The following is a 19,622-nucleotide window of genomic DNA, read 5'->3' as shown; positions in this document are numbered from 1 at the left end:
CAACCCATGGCTCATTTAAACTCTACTTCAAATTCATACCTTGTCTTTAATGATTGTTGCTTAATGTAAGCCACCATTAATTTATACCTTCAGTAGATATCTTACAGAATTATTGACTTTGATTAGTAAAACACATAATAAATTTAGAACCCAACTTAACAGAATACAAATTTACATGATAAATTTATGAATTCCAGTTAATTGGGCCGTTAGTTAATAGGGGCAGCTACTTTTTTTGGGATGACTCTTAAAGAACAAAAATTAATCAAGAAAATAGCCAGGACTCCCTTTGTTTAATTGGGATACTAAGCTGCCTAATTGGGGAAGGAGACTGCAGCCAAACACTTACTAACTAGCATGTACTTAGACAAAATACCTTGCTTTGAGCGAACAGTTTTTAAACCGCAGTGAGCAAAGCAGTTCTGAATTGTCTTACTGCTTTATTTCTGAAGTGTGGCGCGTGGCCAAGTGGTTAGGGCGTTGGACTAGCGATCTGAAGGTCGTGAGTTTGAGCCTAGCCGAGGCAGTGTGTTTTGTCCTTGAGCAAGGCACTTAAGCACACATTGCTCCAGCTGAAAATGGGTACTGGCAAAATGCTGAGGGTTAACCTGCGATAGACTGGCGTCCTATCCGGGGGGGGGGGGTGGGAGTGTACTCTCAGTCGCTTCACGCCACTGAAACTAGCATAAGCACCAACCTGATGAGCCTATAAGGCTTGGGACAGACTTTAACTTTTTTATTTTTGAAGAACAGTCCTGGTCCGAAAAGTCAACTGTTTACTCTTTTCCGTAGATGCTGCCTGACCTGCTGAATTCCTCTAGCATTTTGTGTGCACTGCTTTAGTTTTTTTAAATACCTTCAGTTGTCAATTGTAGTTGGAAAGAAATAATCAATGAGACAATTCAGAACTGTTCTGTTCTTTGCAATTTCAAGCATTCAGGCGTGGAGATGCCAGAAACGGCTGAGGGTGAGAATGAAATGATCTCACTACTTCAGCAATTTAGAAACTACAGAGAGTTGAAGGTGTCGACAATCATTTTGAATGTTACAATGAAAATGAAGATTTGGAAGGTGTAATCATTGACAGCATTGTATGAATGCAGTCCATCATCGGGATTAGGTGTCTGCACTGATCTTGTTCATCTACAGTCAAAAGAGCATGATGTGGATGAATTCCTCTAGCAGTATGTATTAGGAACTAATACACAGTTTTATAGTACCACAGTAGTATTGGTAGTGTTCTAATTTGTTCTGTATTTAATTTAAATACACAATTTGTTATTCAATGTGTCTTTTTTATACCTTTTTAACTACTTACATGAAACTCTGGCTAATTAGGGCAGACGCTTAATTAGGGCTGTATGTACGTACATTCTTTCTCTCTCTCATTATTACCATTGAAAAAGTTGGTACAGAAGCATGAAAATTCATACTCAATAAATGAACAATTTCTTCTTCTCAACCGTAAGATTTCTGAATTGTCTTCGAATACTACTGAACTTTTTTTTTGCACTATTTACCAATTTTGTAATTTACAGTTATTTTGTCTTTGCATTGTACTGCTTTCACAACATAGCAAATTTCATGAAATGTGTGTCAGTAATAATAAAGCCTATTCTGATAAATAAAGTTCTGCATGCTAAGTACTGGCTTGTAATTGATTTACACTTCAAAGAAACAACATTTCACTATTAATTATGACACATGAACAAGTACCTCTAAACTGGGATGCACGACACCATTTTTGCCTGTGAGGCCAAAATCCACTTTTGTGGTCAAAGAACCTCCCAATTTTTTTCCTAAAATCTCCAACGCAACTCCGATATTTCCTTTCTTCATCTCTCTGGAAACAAAGAGAAAGAGTGCCTTAAAAAAATAGCTTCATAGTCCAAAAATTATTTTAAAATACATTAATGTGCTTTGCCCACAACAGGTAACCCCCCCCACCCCGCCACTTTATCACTATTCATCTTACAGAAATTCAACATCTGAAAATCCACACGTCACTACCCCAAAATTTGAGGTATGGAATAAAATTCATTTTCTCAAAATTTATGGGGGAAAGAAGTAAATAAGTCAACATACTGTATCTTTGTCAACTTATATTTCTAGACACGTGCAGATAATGTGGCTTCACTATTTGGAATGTCTTCCAGGAATGCAATCTCCATCCCCACTGTAATATACAGTGGGGCGCCTGTTTATAATGGTGATTTCAGATAGCACACAAGATAATATACTGAAAATGAGATAATTAACCAGCAAATTGACAACTAATACCATTTCAAAAAAATGGGAAGTTTATCAAAAAGCAGTTGAAAAAAAGTCGTCTTCTTCTTCATGTGCCTTTCACGTTACACACTTGGGCGATCACGGCTCTCCACATCGAACGATCCCTCGCGGCGTCAATGATATCTCACACACTTAGATCTGTTAGTTCTTTCAGTGTCCATATATTTTCTTCTTTGCCTTCCTCTTCCGCGTTTCCCAGGCATACGGCCTTGTAATGTAAGGTGTTCTATTTCTCCCATTCTGATGACTTGGCCCAGGAATTTAAGTTTCCTCTCATTTAATGTTCTCATTAAAGACCTTTTTTGTATGGGCACGTTGGAATACTGTCTCATTAGTTACCCTATCTCTACGTGATATTTTCAGCATTCTTCTAAGAAACCACATTTCTGTTGCTTCAAAGTTTCTTTGGAGTACTGGTGTTATAGTCCATGTTTCCGAAGCATACAGCAAGATTGACCAGATGTAAAAAAAATACTGGAGTCAAAAGTCAAAAACTGCACAGAAGGGTACTGACTTCTTGGAATCAAATATGTATATTTCAGATTTAGAAACATAGAAAACCTACAGCACAATACAGGCCCTTTGGCCTACAAAGCTGTGCCGAACATGTCCTTACCTTAGCTAAATAGACAGCTATGGGTAACCCTAGGTAATTTCAAAGCTCCATGTACCTATCCAGGAGTCTCTTAAAAGAACCTATCGTATCCGACTCTACCATCATTGCCAGCAGCCCATTCCAGGCACTCACCACTCTCTGAATAAGAAACGTACCCCTGACATCTCCTCTGTACCTACTTCCAAGCACCTTAAAACTGTGCCCTCTCGGGCTAGCCATTTCAGCCCCGGAAAAAAGCCTCTGACTATCCACACAATCAATGCCTCTCATCATCTTATACACCTTGGAAAATTGTAAGTCTGAGATCATGAATATTTACCATTCCTAGAAAAATATTAACACTAAAGATAAATGAACCATGCAGCATTTTCCACTAATATTGCTATTTTTGAGATAATACATTTAGTGAAATTTGAATTGCTAGGAAAGGAAAACACTTGAATGTGTGCATATCTGGTTCTCTCAAAACATATGAAAAACTGGAAGTTCAAACCATTATCCGATGTGTCAGTCATGACCCTCTGAACCATTTGCTTATCCCCATCCGCTGATGTTAAACAAGGACATTTAAAGGATAACATGACTTGTTTTTACAGTTTTATTCTGTCTAACGTTTAAATACTTGGTCTAATTAAAACAGCAAACACTTAGACTTTGGAGTTTATATTCCAAATCAGGAGTCAACTACCCTACTCCAGCAAACTCTATTTTCCTCTACAGTAAAATTGTGATTTCTACTCAAATTTTAACTTTGCATCAGTTCTGCAATTGAACTACATTCAACTACCTCCAAGTTACAGAACAGCATTGCATAATGAATTTAAAAGTAAAATCAGCATTATTAAAACCAAGCTCAGTACTTTCAGGCACAGTCAAAGGCAGCACTGATAGGATGCATCAGCTATTTCCATTAACTAATCAGTAGTCAGTGTGGATGGTGATTAATATTTAGGAAGTGGTCAGAACAGTCTGGTAAAGATATGTATAGGCCAGCTTACTTTATTTTTCCAGTAAGTATTTTCCCTGCATGCTGTAGTCCAGTCAATCCCACAAACATCCTTAGAATTTCATTAGTGCCCTGAAATCCATAAAAATAGAATTATACGTATAGGAAAATGGAAGCTACCAGTTATAAGTTAGAGACTTTAATTGAGATTATTTCAGACATCCCACCTCTCCCAGAACTTCCGGGAGTCTGCCGCATATTAATAGTGGCTCCCTGATGCCCACAAATTATATACAATATAACGGAAATCAATTTTTTCAGAGCGAGCGAGAGAAAAGCAACAGAGAGCGCGCGCGCCAGAGAGCGAGCGAGAAAGCGAGAGCACGCTATTGCAGAGTGTTCCAAAAAAAAATAAAACGTACGTCACCCCAGACTACACTAAAGTGTACCCCTGCCTAATAGGGGTCAAAAATAATGACAGTATTGCTCGCTGCACTGTTTGCAACAGTGACTTTTCTATTGCCCATGGTGGGTTAAGACTGTAAAAGACATGTTGAAGTGAGTTTAACAGGTGTCATTCATTCATTAGCATAGCTAACATTATTTAAACTAGCCGGCCAGATGCTAAGGAGCTACTCTATTGCAGACATCCCACCTCTGCCGGGAGTCTCCCACAAATTGATGGTGCTACCTCCCTGAAATGAGTTTTTGCAGGGTGGGATGTCTGTTATTTGGCTACATTTGTAATGCAGCTACAAGCACTTGATTCGCTGTTTCACACATAGAACAGCCAAACTTCACAAATTATTAAATTCATCACACTGTCACCAAACACAAAAGCCATGTCAATGAACTGAGTAATCCTTGCATCGATCAGGAAATATGTGCACATTAAACATGCAAATCAATAATCCAACCACAGCAATTTGTCTTCTCTACAAAGCATTTTTTGAAATTGGTGAACATTTACATTAACCCCACTAATCTGACAACAGAAAGATTGCATATTTCATGAAGCCTGCTTCTCTTATTAGCAGCGGAAATATTTTATCACAGGTCATGAACGCAAACTGTCAAACGAATGAAGGAAAACACCGTTTCTTTCTAGGAGATTTAAAATAATAAAAAGCTATTCAAATACATTGCATGTCAAAAGTTCTTTTCAAAGAGTATAATTACGCAGGCTCCTTGCGCTGAGAGAAGATATTAAAAAAAGAAACCACAGGTTTGTCAGCCATTCAGGGTCATTACAAAGGTTGTATGGAAACTATCAATAGCATGTTTGCCACAACCAACACAATACAGCAAACTGAAGTTATGTTGGCACTATCTTCTGAAATAACAAATACATATTAAAAATTGTTTTATCTTTAAGAATCAAAGACTAACTTAATTTATTAGAATAGCTCATAAAATCCAAGAAAATACCTTATTATATAGAAATTTTCTTTCTAGTTATATTTCATGATATGCATAATTATTGTTATGATTATACTTAGAAACAACTGGATATTTTACCTCAAAAATCAGAAGAATTCTGCTATCTCTGAGGAATCTTTCATAAGGATAATCTTTCATGTAGCCAAGGCCCCCTAGAATCTGCAGTGCTTCACTTATGCATGTCCATGCTCCCTCTGAACTAAAAATCTAATCCACAGATGTTGCAGTTAGAAATTATTGAGATGCCACATTCATATAGTTAATTACTCAGTAAATAATTATACGATCTACTGAAAGAAAATGTGTACATAATTTTTAAGTCATGATGAAAGTTTACAGGCATTTTGGATTCTTTAATAATCGAACCAGGTTACAATGATGGTTCTTTGTAAAGTGAAGACTTCTATTTTTAAGGAATACAAAATCCCCTTAGCATCATTCCTCATTTTGCGTGCAATTCAGTATTTCATTATGACTTAACATTCATTTTAAAAAATCACCCAAGTGCCCTTTGCCTCCACAGCAAAATGTTTTTTTTAAAAACTCCCTTAATTCCAAGTGGTTACTTAAGGCTTGGCAAATAAATCCACAGATGATTATCACAGTAAACAGTTTATATTTTGACATCACGTATCAGGTTGTTTCTGAATATTAACAAGTGACAAACTTAATTCTTCATCTTCATAATTTTAAAGCAATTTTTATATAATGTACTTTTCCTGCTCAAATGTCAGAAACAAAATCACAACTGAAATCTTCTAAATGAGTTTATAAGAATAGTTCTGAATTTCCATTCATTACCTTAACCATAGCTGCTTCTAGAGAACAGTCTGGCTCTCCAGGACGGTCCATCATTCCTGCAGTCAAGTAAGCCATGCTTTCCATTACATATGCTTGCAAAGCCATCAGAGCAAATTTCTCCTGAAAGAAATTGCAATGTCGATGGAAAATTGATCGGTATACTTAGGTAATGAACTAGATAACCTACAATCAGGCTTACTCTGCCTTCTCTGGACACCCACTCTTAGGCTTCTGTTCAGAGCTTTCACAGCTCAATGGGTCTGATAAGCCTGGAGGCTTGGGTGTCACAGCTGTTCCAAGAAACCTTAGATTTATGCCATTTTTCCACACAACCCGCCAGATCAGCCTGTTGACGTTTCAGCCCTGGAGTCAGCAGAGGAGATCAAGCAGCAGAACAACAGATCAGATCCAATGGCATCTGACCTCCAGCTCATTTGTTTGAATGCATACACGCACATTTCCAAGACATTTCACTAATCAGAGGCAAATTAGTTTCAGTCTTTCTTCTTAAGGTACCCTAGAATGCTGCTCCCTCCCTTAAAGTGCAAGAAGCAGTACTGGTAATTTTAAAACTAATGATTCAGCAATTCACACAAAAAAAAATGACTAACTCAAAAACTATACATGTAATAAACAATAAGAAACAGGAGCAGAATTAGGCTACGTGGCCCATTGAGTCTGCTCTGCCATTCCATCACAGCTGACTTGTTACCCCTCTCAATCCTCCTCTTGGCTTTATCCCTGTAATCTTTGATGCCTTGACTAATCAAGTACCTATCAACTTCTGCTTTAAATATACTCAATAACTTGGCTTCCTTAGCCATCTGTGGCTATTAAATGCACAGAATCACTACCCTCAGGCTAAATAAATTTCCCATCTCTGTTCTAAGTGGATACCCCTCTATTCTGAGGGGTGTCCTCCGGTCCTATGCTTCCCCCACTATAGGAATCATTCTCCCCACATCCACTCTATCCATATCTTCCAATATTTGATAGGTTTCAATGAGATTCCCCCCCGCCCTTAATTTTATAAACTCCAGCAAGTACAGGCCCAGAGCCATCAAACTTTCCTCGTATGTTATCACTTTCATTCCTGGAATCATCCTCCTGAACCTCCTCTAATGCTAGCACATCTTTTCTTAGATAAGGGGGCCAAAACTATTTACTACCTACAATACTCCAAGTGCAAGCTGACCAATGCATTATAAAGCTTCAGCGTTACATTTTGCTCTTATATTCTAGTCATCTCGAAATGAATGCTAACTTTGCATTTGCCTCCTTATGCTTTTTTTTAAACCCAGGGCTTTTTCTTTTCCACTCTTTCATAGAAACATAGAAAATAGGTGCAGGAGTAGGCCATTCGGCCCTTCGAGCCTGCACCGCCATTTATTATGATCATGGCTGATCATCCAACTCAGAACCCCGCCCCAGCCTTCCCTCCATACCCCCTGATCCCTGTAGCCACAAGGGCCATATCTAACTCCCTCTTAAACATAGCCAATGAACTGGCCTCAACAGTTTGCTGTGGCAGAGAATTCCACAGACTCACCACTCTCTGTGTGAAGAAGTTTTTCCTAATCTCGGTCCTAAAAGGCTTCCCCTCTATCCTCAAACTGTGACCCCTCGTTCTGGACTTCCCCAACATCAGGAACAATCTTCCTGCATCTAGCCTGTCCAATCCCTTTAGGATCTTATACGTTTCAATCAGATCCCCCCTCAATCTTCTAAATTCCAATGAGTACAAGCCCAGTTCATCCAGTCTTTCTTCATATGAAAGTCCTGCCATCCCAGGAATCAATCTGGTGAACCTTCTTTGTACTCCCTCTATGGCAAAGATGTCTTTCCTCAGATTAGGGGACCAAAACTGCACACAATACTCCAGGTGTGGTCTCACCAAGGCCTTGTACAACTGCAGTAGTACCTCCCTGCTCCTGTACTCGAATCCTCTCACTATAAATGCCAGCATACCATTCGCCTTTTTCACCGCCTGCTGTACCTGCATGCCCACTTTCAATGACTGGTGTATAATGACACCCAGGTCTCGTTGCACCTCCCCTTTTCCTAATCGGCCACCATTCAGATAATAATCTGTTTTCCTATTTTTGCCACCAAAGTGGATAACTTCACATTTATCCACATTAAATTGCATCTGCCATAAGTTTGCCCACTCACCCAACCTATCCAAGTCACCCTGCATCCTCTTAGCATCCTCCTCACTGCTAACACTGCCGCCCAGCTTTGTGTCATCCGCAAACTTGGAGATGTTGCATTTAATTCCCTCATCCAAGTCATTAATATATATTGTAAACAACTGGGGTCCCAGCACTGAGCCTTGCGGTACCCCACTAGTCACTGCCTGCCATTCTGAAAAGGTCCCGTTTATTCCCACTCTTTGCTTCCTGTCTGCTAACCAATTCTCCACCCACACCAATACCTTACCCCCAATACCATGTGCTTTAAGTTTGCACACTAATCTCCTGTGTGGGACCTTGTCAAAAACCTTTTGAAAATCCAAATATACCACATCCACTGGTTCTCCCCTATCCACTCTACTAGTTACATCCTCAAAAAATTCTATGAGATTCGTCAGACATGATTTTCCTTTCACAAATCCATGCTGACTTTGTCCGATCATTTCTCTGCTTTCCAAATGTGCTATTATCACATCCTTGATAACTGACTCTAGCAGTTTCCCCACCACCGATGTTAGGCTAACCGGTCTATAATTCCCCGGTTTCTCTCTCCCTCCTTTTTTAAAAATTGGGGTTACATTAGCCACCCTCCAATCCTCAGGAACTAGTCCAGAATCTAACGAGTTTTGAAAAATTATCACTAATGCATCCACTATTTCTTGGGCTACTTCCTTAAGCACTCTAGGATGCAGACCATCTGGCCCTGGGGATTTATCTGCCTTCAATCCCTTCAATTTACCTAACACCACTTCCCTACTAACATGTATTTCACTCAGTTCCTCCATCTCACTGGACCCTCTGTCCCTTACTATTTCTGGAAGATTATTTATGTCCTCCTTAGTGAAGACAGAACCAAAGTAATTATTCATTTGTTCTGCCATGTCCTTGCTCCCCATAATCAATTCACCTGTTTCTGTCTGCAGGGGACCTACATTTGTCTTTACCAGTCTTTTCCTTTTTACATATCTATAAAAGCTTTTACAGTCCGTTTTTATGTTCTCTGCCAGTTTTCTCTCATAATCTTTTTTCCCCTTCCTAATTAAGCCCTTTGTCCTCCTCTGCTGAACTCTGAATTTCTCCCAGTCCTCAGGTGAGCCACTTTCTCTGGCTAATTTGTATGCTACTTCTTTGGAATTGATACTATCCCTAATTTCTCTTGTCAGCCACGGGTGCACTACCTTCCTTGATTTATTCTTTTGCCAAACTGGGATGAACAATTGTTGTAGTTCATCCATGCAACCTATAAATGCTTGCCATTGCATATCCACCGTCAATCCTTTAAGTGTCATTTGCCAGTCTATCTTAGCTAATTCACGTCTCATACCTTCAAAGTTCCCCTTCTTTAAGTTCAGAACCTTTGTTTCTGAATTAACTATGTCACTCTCCATATTAATGAAGAATTCCACCATATTATGGTCACTCTTACCCAAGGAGCCTCTCACGACAAGATTGCTAATTAACCCTTCCTCATTGCTCAAAACCCAGTCCAGAATAGCCTGCTCTCTAGTTGGTTCCTCAACATGTTGGTTCAAAAAACCATCCCGCATACATTCCAAGAAATCCTCTTCCTCAGCACCTTTACTAATTTGGTTCACCCAGTCTACATGTAGATTGAAGTCACCCATTATAACTGCTGTTCCTTTATTGCACACATTTCTAATTTCCTGTTTAATACCATCTCCGACCTCACTACTACTGTTAGGTGGCCTGTACACAACTCCCACCAGCGTCTTCTGCCCCTTAGTGTTACGCAGCTCTACCCATATCGATTCCACATCTTCCCGGCTTATGTCCTTCCTTTCTATTGCGTTAATCTCATCTTTAACCAGCAACGCCACCCCACCTCCCCTTCCTTCATGTCTATCCCTCCTGAATATTGAATATCCCTGAACGTTGAGCTCCCATCCCTGGTCACCCTGGAGCCATGTCTCTGTGATCCCAACTATATCATAATCATTAATAACAATCTGCACTTCCAATTCATCCACCTTATTACGAATGCTCCTTGCATTGACACATAAAGCCTTCAGGCGCTCTTTTACAACTCTCTTAGCCCTTGTACAATTATGTTGAAAAGTGGCCCTTTTTAATGCTTGCCCTGGATTTGTCGGCCTGCCACTTTTACTTTTCTCCTTTGTACTTTTTGCTTCTATGCTCACTTTACACCCCTCTGTCTCTCTGCACTGGTTCTCATCCCTCTGTTGTGAACTAACCTCCTCACGCCTAGCCTCTTTAATTTGATTCCCACCCCCCAACCATTCTAGTTTAAAGTCACCTCAGTAGCCCCCGCTAATCTCCCCGCCAGGATATTGGTCCCCCTAGGATTCAAGTGTAACCCGTCCTTTTTGTACAGGTCACGCCTGCGCCAAAAGAGGTCCCAATGATCCAAAAACTTGAATCCCTGCCCCCGCTCCAATCCCTCAGCCACGCATTTATCCTCCACCTCATCACATTCCTACTCTCACTGTCGCGTGGCACAGGCAGTAATCCCGAGATTACTACCTTTGCGGTCCTTTTTCTCAACTCCCTTCCTAGCTCCCTATATTCTCCTTTCAGGACCTCATCCCTTTTCCTACCTATGTCATTGGTACCTATATGTACCACGACCTCTGGCTCCTCACCCTCCCACTTCAGGATATCTTGGACACGATCAGAAATATCCCGGACCCTGGCACCAGGGAGGCAAACTACCATCCGGGTCTCTGGACTGCGTCCACAGAATCGCCTATCTGACCCCCTTACTATCGAGTCCCCTATCACAACTGCCCTCCTCTTCCTTGCCCTACCCTTCTGAGCTACATAAATACCCTTTTTGTGCAAGGCCTTCAGAGATTGTGGAGCCATGAACGTCAGCACTAGTTGCAGCCACTGACCTCTGCAGCTCATTCTGAGTGACTATTAATATCACAGTAGCCTCTCTTACAAGTGCCATTCTTCTCCAGTGACCACGTTTAGAGCGGCAGCCTGACCTGGGCAGAGTGGCAGTGGTTTCATATTTTACCAGTTTTTCACAATGGACTGCACTAAGCTCTGAGGTATGTTCAGTGCCTTTGAACCTTGAGATTGTCTTGTATCTTTCCCCAGATTTGTGCTTCGCTATTTACAGTTCCTGACTTGTCTTGAATGCACTCTTGTCTTCATTTTGGTTTTGTCTGTTGAAAATCTACCATAGTGTTAGAGAGGGGCTATTTATTCTTTTGAATTCATTGAAAACGGGTGATGCTCCAATTTTCTACATCAATAAATTGGGTGAATTGGTAAGGTAATATGCAGTATTGCACCTGATGAAAGCTAGTGTAGTAATTACAAAGGGGGTGAACACTTTTTCAGACTTACCATTTTGGTTTTTAATTTATAGTGAATTGTTGACACGTTTTGGAACTTTTCTTTTGATTTGACATGATACACAATGCTTTCTAGATTAGCTCAAAAATTCCACTCCAATATGTTTTAAATTTTGAAAATGAGACAGTAAATTATGAAAATAGCTGTGGGGGCTGAATACTTTGTCCAAGGCACTGTAACTCTTCGCACAAGGATGCTACATCTTCTGATCCTATGTCACCTCTAATGTTTTGATGTTGATTTGAAATAAGGCAATAAACAATAATCAGCTACAGGTATTTCTCCCTGTTTGCACAAATGATAATGATTATTATTTAGAAACTAAGTTTTTGTGTGTGAGGCATCATATGGGGACATCCAGGGATCTAAAAGGAACTCTGTATATGCAAGTCCTTTCATCCCTTTCTCCTAAAGCTTGTGAGGAATTGAGGTGCATCACATAGACATCAGCTAAGGAACAAGGTGAGTTTTTTCAAAAAGAAATGTATAATAGATCTTTAATAAGTAAAACACTTGTCACCAGTAACCATTCACCTTTATCTTCCCCCACTGTTTTCATATTTTTTCCTATATTAGGTTATTCTCCCTCCCTTTCTCTTCTCTGCCCTTCAATGTCATGACTTGCTTTTCGCCTCCCGGAGCTCCCCAGCTCCTTCCCTTTACCCCAATGGGCTCTCCTATCAGATTCCTTCTTCAGCCTTCTACCTCTTTCACGCATTGCCTCCCAGCTTCTCATATCATCCCCCTCCCCCCCCCAACCCATCTCTCCCTCACCTGGTCTCACCGATTACCTGCCAGCTTGTTCTCCTTCCCTCCCACCTCTGTATTCTTTCCTCTGCCCTCTTCCTTTCCAGTCCTGATGAGGGGTCTCAGCCTGAAATGTAGACTGATTATTCCCCACCCCCAGCATTTTATGTGTGTTGCACTAGATTTCCAGTATCTGCAAAATCTCTTGTATTAAACACTTGTTTGTTGAATATAATTTTTGTTTAATAAATTCACTTCCTTCTAGAGATATCTAAATAAAACCTCTTTTTCTCAGATAGGTCAAACTGTACATTGCACAATTAGTTTACACAATACCCCGAGACAAACAAAAAAAAAAAATGACTCCCTCATGGTCTATTTACAAATACAATAAACAGTCTGCAATAAATTTATCAGTGACTACTGTGCTTCCCTCAGAGCAAATTGGATACAAATTCCCACAGAACCATAATCTGGCATTCCTGATTTTAATTTTATTCTAACAAACAGTTACTATTTGGGGAAGGGGACAGAGAAGAGGGCATTAAAAAGGTGGACCATTGCCCAGGTTAGTTTTCTTTTACCTAATTGTCTTACCTTATTATCCATCCTTATTTCTGTAAATTTATTAGTGAAATACAAGAAGAAGAATTTCTAAGATTCTGACACATTGCCACTTAGTTTATTGTGTAAACTAATTGTGCAATGTACTAAGAAAAACTTCAGATATTAAGAAACTACAGGGCAAACATTTATGTACTTTTACAAGGGCTTAAATTTCATTTTGCTGTCATTAAATTGGCTATAAGTTGCAATGGATATAAATAAATATTAAAAACTAAAGGACCCACCTGGATCAATCCAAACTCACTCAGCTTCCTATCAAATTGTTTGCGGGTACAAGCATACTCTGCTGTCATCTCTACAAAAAAAAACAGAGAACAGGAATTGAAGAGTCGAATTTATACAGTGCCTTGTAAAATCAACGCAAAAAATAGACAAGAGAAGGAACAGGCCTTCTGGTTCCTTGATTAACCAATAGTCCAATTAACCGTTTAATAAGATTGGCTTGGCCACAGCGTCTGTCTATCTGTCTGTCTGTCTCCCTACCGCCCCCCCCCCCACGAATCTTACTAAATGTCTGTCAATTTACACCTGTTTTGTTTTTAATATACAGTGGATCGTGGTTAATTGGGCTATCGGTTATCAGGGCAGCTGCTTATTTGGGAAAACTCTTTAAGTACAAAAACAAATTGAGAAAATAGCCAGGATTCCCAACGTTTATTTGGGACTCTTAGCTGCTTTAACTGGGGCAAGAGCCAGTCAGTCACATGCACATGTGGGGCCACTGGTCACTGCACCGTGCTTAGAGCAAACAGTTGTGTCAGCTGCATGAGCTTGTGTTATGTTATCCATTTGGGCTGATAGACGCTGATTCAAAAAGCAGTGATTTTTGATAATTTTTTTTATTGGACTTCAAAAACAATTTTTTTGAGACCCTTGCCAAGATGCCATGTAAAGATTTGACACTTGCCAAAAAAAATTACCCTCCAGGACCAAATTAAAAGCCATCTGCCTAACACCACTCATTGTCAGCAGGCAGAGATGACTGGAGTGCCGAAATCTACAACTGCACGCTTGATAGATCGGCAAGAAAAGCTACAAGATGAATGGGTGGTTCTCAGGAAGAACAGCGAACATCCCAAAAACAATAGCGTGAGATTAAGGATCCAGATATTGAAGAGGCCCTCAATCAATGGTTTTCCATTGTAGCTGAATGAGACGTGCACATCAGGGGCCAACGTTAAAAAGCAAGTCAGAGGAGCTAGCCAAAACAGCTGGTCACTGACACTCTAAAGCAATGGATGGTTGGTTGTCTTGATGGAAATGCAGGCACCACATTAAATTCAAGAAAGCACACGATGAGAAAGGTAGTGCTGATATTGTAAGTGCAGAAACCTGCAAATCTACAAAACTGCTTGACTTGCTTCAAACATTTTGTGCAGATCAGCATCAGGTTTATAATCACCGGCATGTGACATGAAATTTGTTAACTTAGCAACAACAGTTCAATGCAATACATAATATTAAAAAAAAAATCATAAGTAAATCAATTATGTACATTGAATAGATTTTTTAAAGTGCCAAAAACAGAAATACTGTATATTTTTTAAAAAGTGAAGTAGTGTTCACGGGTTCAATGTCCATTTAGGAATCGGATGGCAGAGGGGAAGAAGCTGTTCCTGAATCACTGAGTGTGTGCCTTCAGGCTTCTGTACCTCCTAACTGATGGTAACAGTGAGAAAAGGGCATGCCCTGGGTGCTGGAGGTCCCTAATAATAGATGTTGCCTTTCTTAGACACTGCTTCCTAAAAGATATCCTGGGTATTTTGTAAGCTAGTACCCAAGATGGAGCTGACTATATTTACAACCTCTGCAGCTTCTTTCAGTCCTGTGCAGTAGCCCCCCACCCCCAACCCCCCATACCAGACAGTGATGCAGCCTTTCAGAATGTTCTCCACGGTACATCTATAGAAGTTTTTGAGTGTATTTGTTGACATGCCAAATCTCTTCAAACACCTAATGAAGTATAGCTGCAGTCTTGCCATCTTTATAACTATGTCCATATGTTGGGACCAGGTTAGATCCTCAGAGATCTTGGCACACAAGAACTTGAAACCGCTCATTCTCTCCACCTCTGATCCCTCTATGAGGATTGGTATGTGTTCCTTCGTCTTACCCTTCCTGAAGTCCACAATCAGGTCTTTAGTCTTACTGACGTTGAGTGCCAGGTTGTTGCTGTGGCACCACTCCACTAGTTGGCATATCTCACTCCTGTACGCCCTCTCGTCACCACCTGAGATTCTACCAACAATGGTATTCTATCTACAATGCTGATGAAACAGGCCATTTTTATCATGCCATGATGGACAGTTCCCTTTGCTGCAAACACACAACACCTTCAGGTTCAAAGAAACCAGCAGATCATATAACTCTGTTGTGTTGTTCAAAAATGTCAGGAACTGATAAAAAGAAATTGATGGCTATTGGGAAAAGCGTTAAACCTCGATGCTTTAAGGGGCTGACATTGGAGTTTACCAATCGAGTACTATGCTAATAAGAATGCATGGAAGACTTCCAATGGCTAATGAGTTGGGGTACCTGTATTGCGCTACAGCAGAGATCAAGCAAAATTTTTCTGCTTGTTGACAACTGTGTAGCACATCCGCACGTAGAATGTTTGAGAAACATCCAGCCAGACCTTGGCATCCTTGGTGCAGTCAATGGAGCAACACACACAAAATGCTGATGGAACTCAGTAGACCATGCAGCATCTAGGAAAAGAGTACAATCAACATTTCAGGCAGAAATGCCGACTGTATTCTCTTCCTAGATGCTGCCTGGCCTGCTGAGTTCCTCCACCATTTTGTGTGGGTTGCTGGGATTTCAAGCATCTGCAGATTTTCTCTTGCCTGCAGTCAACTGCTACAGGAATCATAAAAATTTAAAAGCTGTATAGTGGAAACCTGGTGAACCAGTCTCGAAACAACTGAAGAAAATCTACTGGCATCTTTGTCGTTTCTTCAACAGCCAAGGAAGTGAGTACAAAGGTTAAGCTTTTACAGGCAGTACAGTTTGCTGGTGATAGCTGGTGAGAAATAAGCAGCAAAATAATTCAGAACTGTTTTGCTCACTGCAGTTTCAAACGTTTAGGCTTGGAGATGCTGGAAAAGGCCAGTAGTGAGAATGAAAAGATTTCACTACTTCAACAAATTAGGAACAATGTAGAATTTGAAGGTATCACCAATCATCTTGAATGTTACAGTGCAAATGAAGATTTGAGGGATACAATCATTGAAAGCATTGTACAAAAACACCAGACGGGGAATATGAAGACGAGGAAAGTAAGCAGGATAACACAACTGAACCTGAGCTAGTGACTACACAAGAATACAGGAAATTTATTGCTGGATTACAACATAACTTCAGGTAGGAAGGCAATGAGGGCAGTCCACTATCTACACTAGCTGCCTGCGCTGATCTTTTTCATTTACCGTCAAAAGCACACTCCAGTGTACACTAGATGAATTCTTCCGTCAGTAACTATTACAAACTAATACACAGTTTTATAGCACTGTAATAATATTGGCAGTGTTTTAATTTGTTCTGTATTTCATTTAAATATATAATTTGTTGCTCAATTAAATGGTAGCTTGTCTTTTTTAAACCTTTTTAACTACTTCCCTGAAACTTTAGGTAACTGGAGTAGCTGCTTAATTGGGCCAAAATGTATTGGTCCCAATGTGTCCCAATTAACTGGAATCCATTGTATTTCATGACGCTAGTTCCACAAATGTCTGGGGTAGAATAGTTCAAAGATTAGTGACCCACAAAGATATAAATTGCTCCATTGTCTCCTTATTCCAAACATTTGCCACCATTATGGAAACATCTGTTCTGTATCCACTTTCATGGACCCCGGAGTGGACAATGAGGAAAGAGTGGATTGTGTTTGAACTTTTAGCCTCTGTGGTGCACATTCTAAGTCACAAGATAAGAGCTGGTATCATACAGTAACAGATAAAGGAATTACTAACAGGCAGGAAGCAAAAAGTAGGGATACGACAGACAATAAGACCATAAAAGTGAGAATAGGAACAAGCTAAGTAGTCCCTCAATCCAACTCCACCACTGATTATGATCATGGGTGTTCAGATATTCCTCAAATCCAGCTTCCTATCCTTTCCTTATAACCCTCGATTCCCTTACTGATCTAAAATCTACCCTAGTCTGAAATTTACACAAATGATCAAGCACTGGACTCTCCACCACCTTTTCATGATATGCATAGCAGATAAATGTTGGAATATATTTTTGTGCATTGTTGGAATTGCAAAGCACATCACCTGCTAATCTAATCATTCACTTTCTCCACCACTGGCACATCACACCTGCTTGCCAAGGCTGCTTGGACAGCACCTCTCAAACACACAGCCTCCAATGATCCAGGAAAAGGGTAGCAGAGATGTGGGAACATCATGTCTATCTAGACTTGGAGGTCTATCCATAATCCTTCAATGTCCTTTAGTCATAATCTGCAAACTGTAACTGAGGGAATAGTTTTACACGGTCGTTTACTGTGTATGAAGACAACAGTTCAGTTCCTTTCTCTCAATGGCAATTCATATAAGGTTTTAAATACTGACCTTGCTAGTATAATTGACAGAGCAAAATCTCACTCACATCCCACCAAATCAACAGGATAGGAAGATGGCCATTTAGTTTAATTACATTATCAGTTCAGCTATGTTATAATAAGATTCTATTCTGTCTTGGACAGCATAATGGAATACAAGGTAGAAACAAGTTAGTCTGCATATACTGCGAAAACTGGTGGTGTAGTAGAAGCAAGGGAGGTCAAGGCTAAGCATAGCAGAGCCGAGTTTGAGACATGCAGGGTGATGCACCTCAGGAGGACAAGGGAGGGTCAAACATGCACAGTAAATGATAGGGCAATATGGAGTGATTATGTACAGAGGTACCTTGGGGTACAAGTGCAGAGCTCCCTGAACCTGACAGCACAGCAGAATAATACGGTGAGAATGTACACAGGAGCCTTGTCTTCCTCAGCCACGGCACAGAATATAAAAGTAATAAAAAACGGTTAAGCTACAGTTGAAGTATTGTGTGCAGTTTGGGTCACCACGCCACAGGAAGGATGTGATAGTGACGGTGTAGAGAAAACTTACAAGGGTGGTGCCTGACTGGGACTTCTCCGTGGAGACGAGTCCGGATAAGCTACAGCAGACGAGATTGAGGTGTGAGATGACAGGAGGTATATAAGATTGTGATGGATTATTGGGATACACAAGGCAGATATTAAAGCTCTATTTCCCATGATTAGGATAGGGATGTCTACGACAAGAGGGCATAGGTTTAAGGTAGGAGGTGGGATGGTCGAAGAGCATCTGAAGGATACCTTTTTTTTAAAAAAAATACTCACAGTGGGTGATTAGACTGTAAAGCACTCCCTGAAGTGGTGGTGGCAGCAGATACTCCCAATGGATTTAAGAAACATCCAGACAAGTATCTGAATCACCCAGGCAAAGAAGGCTACAAACCTAAATTGGGTAAAGGGGTTAATGTTGCTAGGTACAATTGGCGGCAAGCACATGGTGGGCAGACAGGCATGTTTCTGTGTGGTTCAACTGCATAAGTCTCTGGCTGTGGTACATCATTCCTAGTGTGGCAGGTTATTTTTCAGAAAAAGAACAATTAGCAAAACCACTAATTTTCTTCATAAAGGAGTGCCTGGCTAGAGGCAGTTTAAAGTTCAGAAGTAGTCTCAACTACACAGATATTCAGCCATCTGCAATGATGAGCCAGACTCAAGCAGAGCAACTGTAGCCCGGGGCCAATAAAATAACGGTGTGGTGACATGTCACTAGCATTTCTCACAAGAATCCACCCGCCTTGTGCTTTGGCTCTTGGTAGGTCACCCATGCCAAACAGGTCAAAGGATATGGGCAAGCCTATGAGTGGTCCCCTGGTCCCCATGTTCGGGGGTTCATCTCAGGGCTAACAACCCTGACTGGTCAAAAAACAATTGTTACTGAAACAGCAATAAAGAACCTTCTGTATAGACAGAGGTGAAGGACCTTCATTGCTGCCCTGAATGCCAGCAGTGTAACAGGCAGTAATTTTCATTAGTGCTTTTTTAAAACTGAAAGTCATGTACTAATTTCAATTTGAAGAGCTTTTAAATATTGCTGTATGTTTCCAGCTTTCTGTCAAAGCCTGCTAGAGGGATTCTATGGCTGAGGCCTACGTGTCACAAAGGCATCTGCGGTTGCTAGCAGGAATCAGAGCCCCAGTGAGATTCTACCTCTATACTTGTACCAGGTAAATACAGATGGGCAGGGTCTCTAGTTAGTGGGTAGATCCAACATGATCCGGTCCATTAACATTAACTACACTTAAAACAAAAGACATAAACTCATCAATACTTTTTCAGAGCACCGAGAAATGTACAATAAGTTATTTTAGCCAGCATTTTATAAATAAATCATACCTAACCTAGATTAGGATGTGAAGGCTGTAATGGATCATACTTTCTGACTTATAATGATAGAAGAGGCAGCCAATCAGCCCATCTCATCCATGGCAGCTCCCAGTAGAACAACCCATCAGTCTCTTTTCCCTGTAGACCTTCCCATGCCTATTGGCTCATCTTGGCTCACTT

At 40.4% G+C, this 19,622-nt stretch overlaps 1 protein-coding gene across 1 annotated transcript in view; it reads right to left on the bottom strand.

The window, feature by feature from the left end:
• acad9 (acyl-CoA dehydrogenase family, member 9) overlaps window positions 1-19,622 on the bottom strand; it is a 71,872-nt gene that overhangs the window by 18,232 nt on the left and 34,018 nt on the right. The window contains exons 10-14 of the mRNA XM_063068141.1: window positions 13,231-13,301; window positions 6,096-6,215; window positions 5,373-5,501; window positions 3,907-3,986; window positions 1,717-1,843 (exon numbers count right to left, since the gene is read on the bottom strand). Coding sequence (XP_062924211.1) covers window positions 1,717-1,843; window positions 3,907-3,986; window positions 5,373-5,501; window positions 6,096-6,215; window positions 13,231-13,301 — 527 coding nt within the window. The remainder of the gene's footprint in view (window positions 1-1,716; window positions 1,844-3,906; window positions 3,987-5,372; window positions 5,502-6,095; window positions 6,216-13,230; window positions 13,302-19,622) is intronic.

The sequence above is a fragment of the Mobula hypostoma genome, chromosome 15 (genome assembly GCF_963921235.1).
Source record: "Mobula hypostoma chromosome 15, sMobHyp1.1, whole genome shotgun sequence".
NCBI classification, from domain to species: domain Eukaryota; kingdom Metazoa; phylum Chordata; class Chondrichthyes; order Myliobatiformes; family Myliobatidae; genus Mobula; species Mobula hypostoma.
This window is presented reverse-complemented; position numbering and strand designations above follow the sequence as displayed.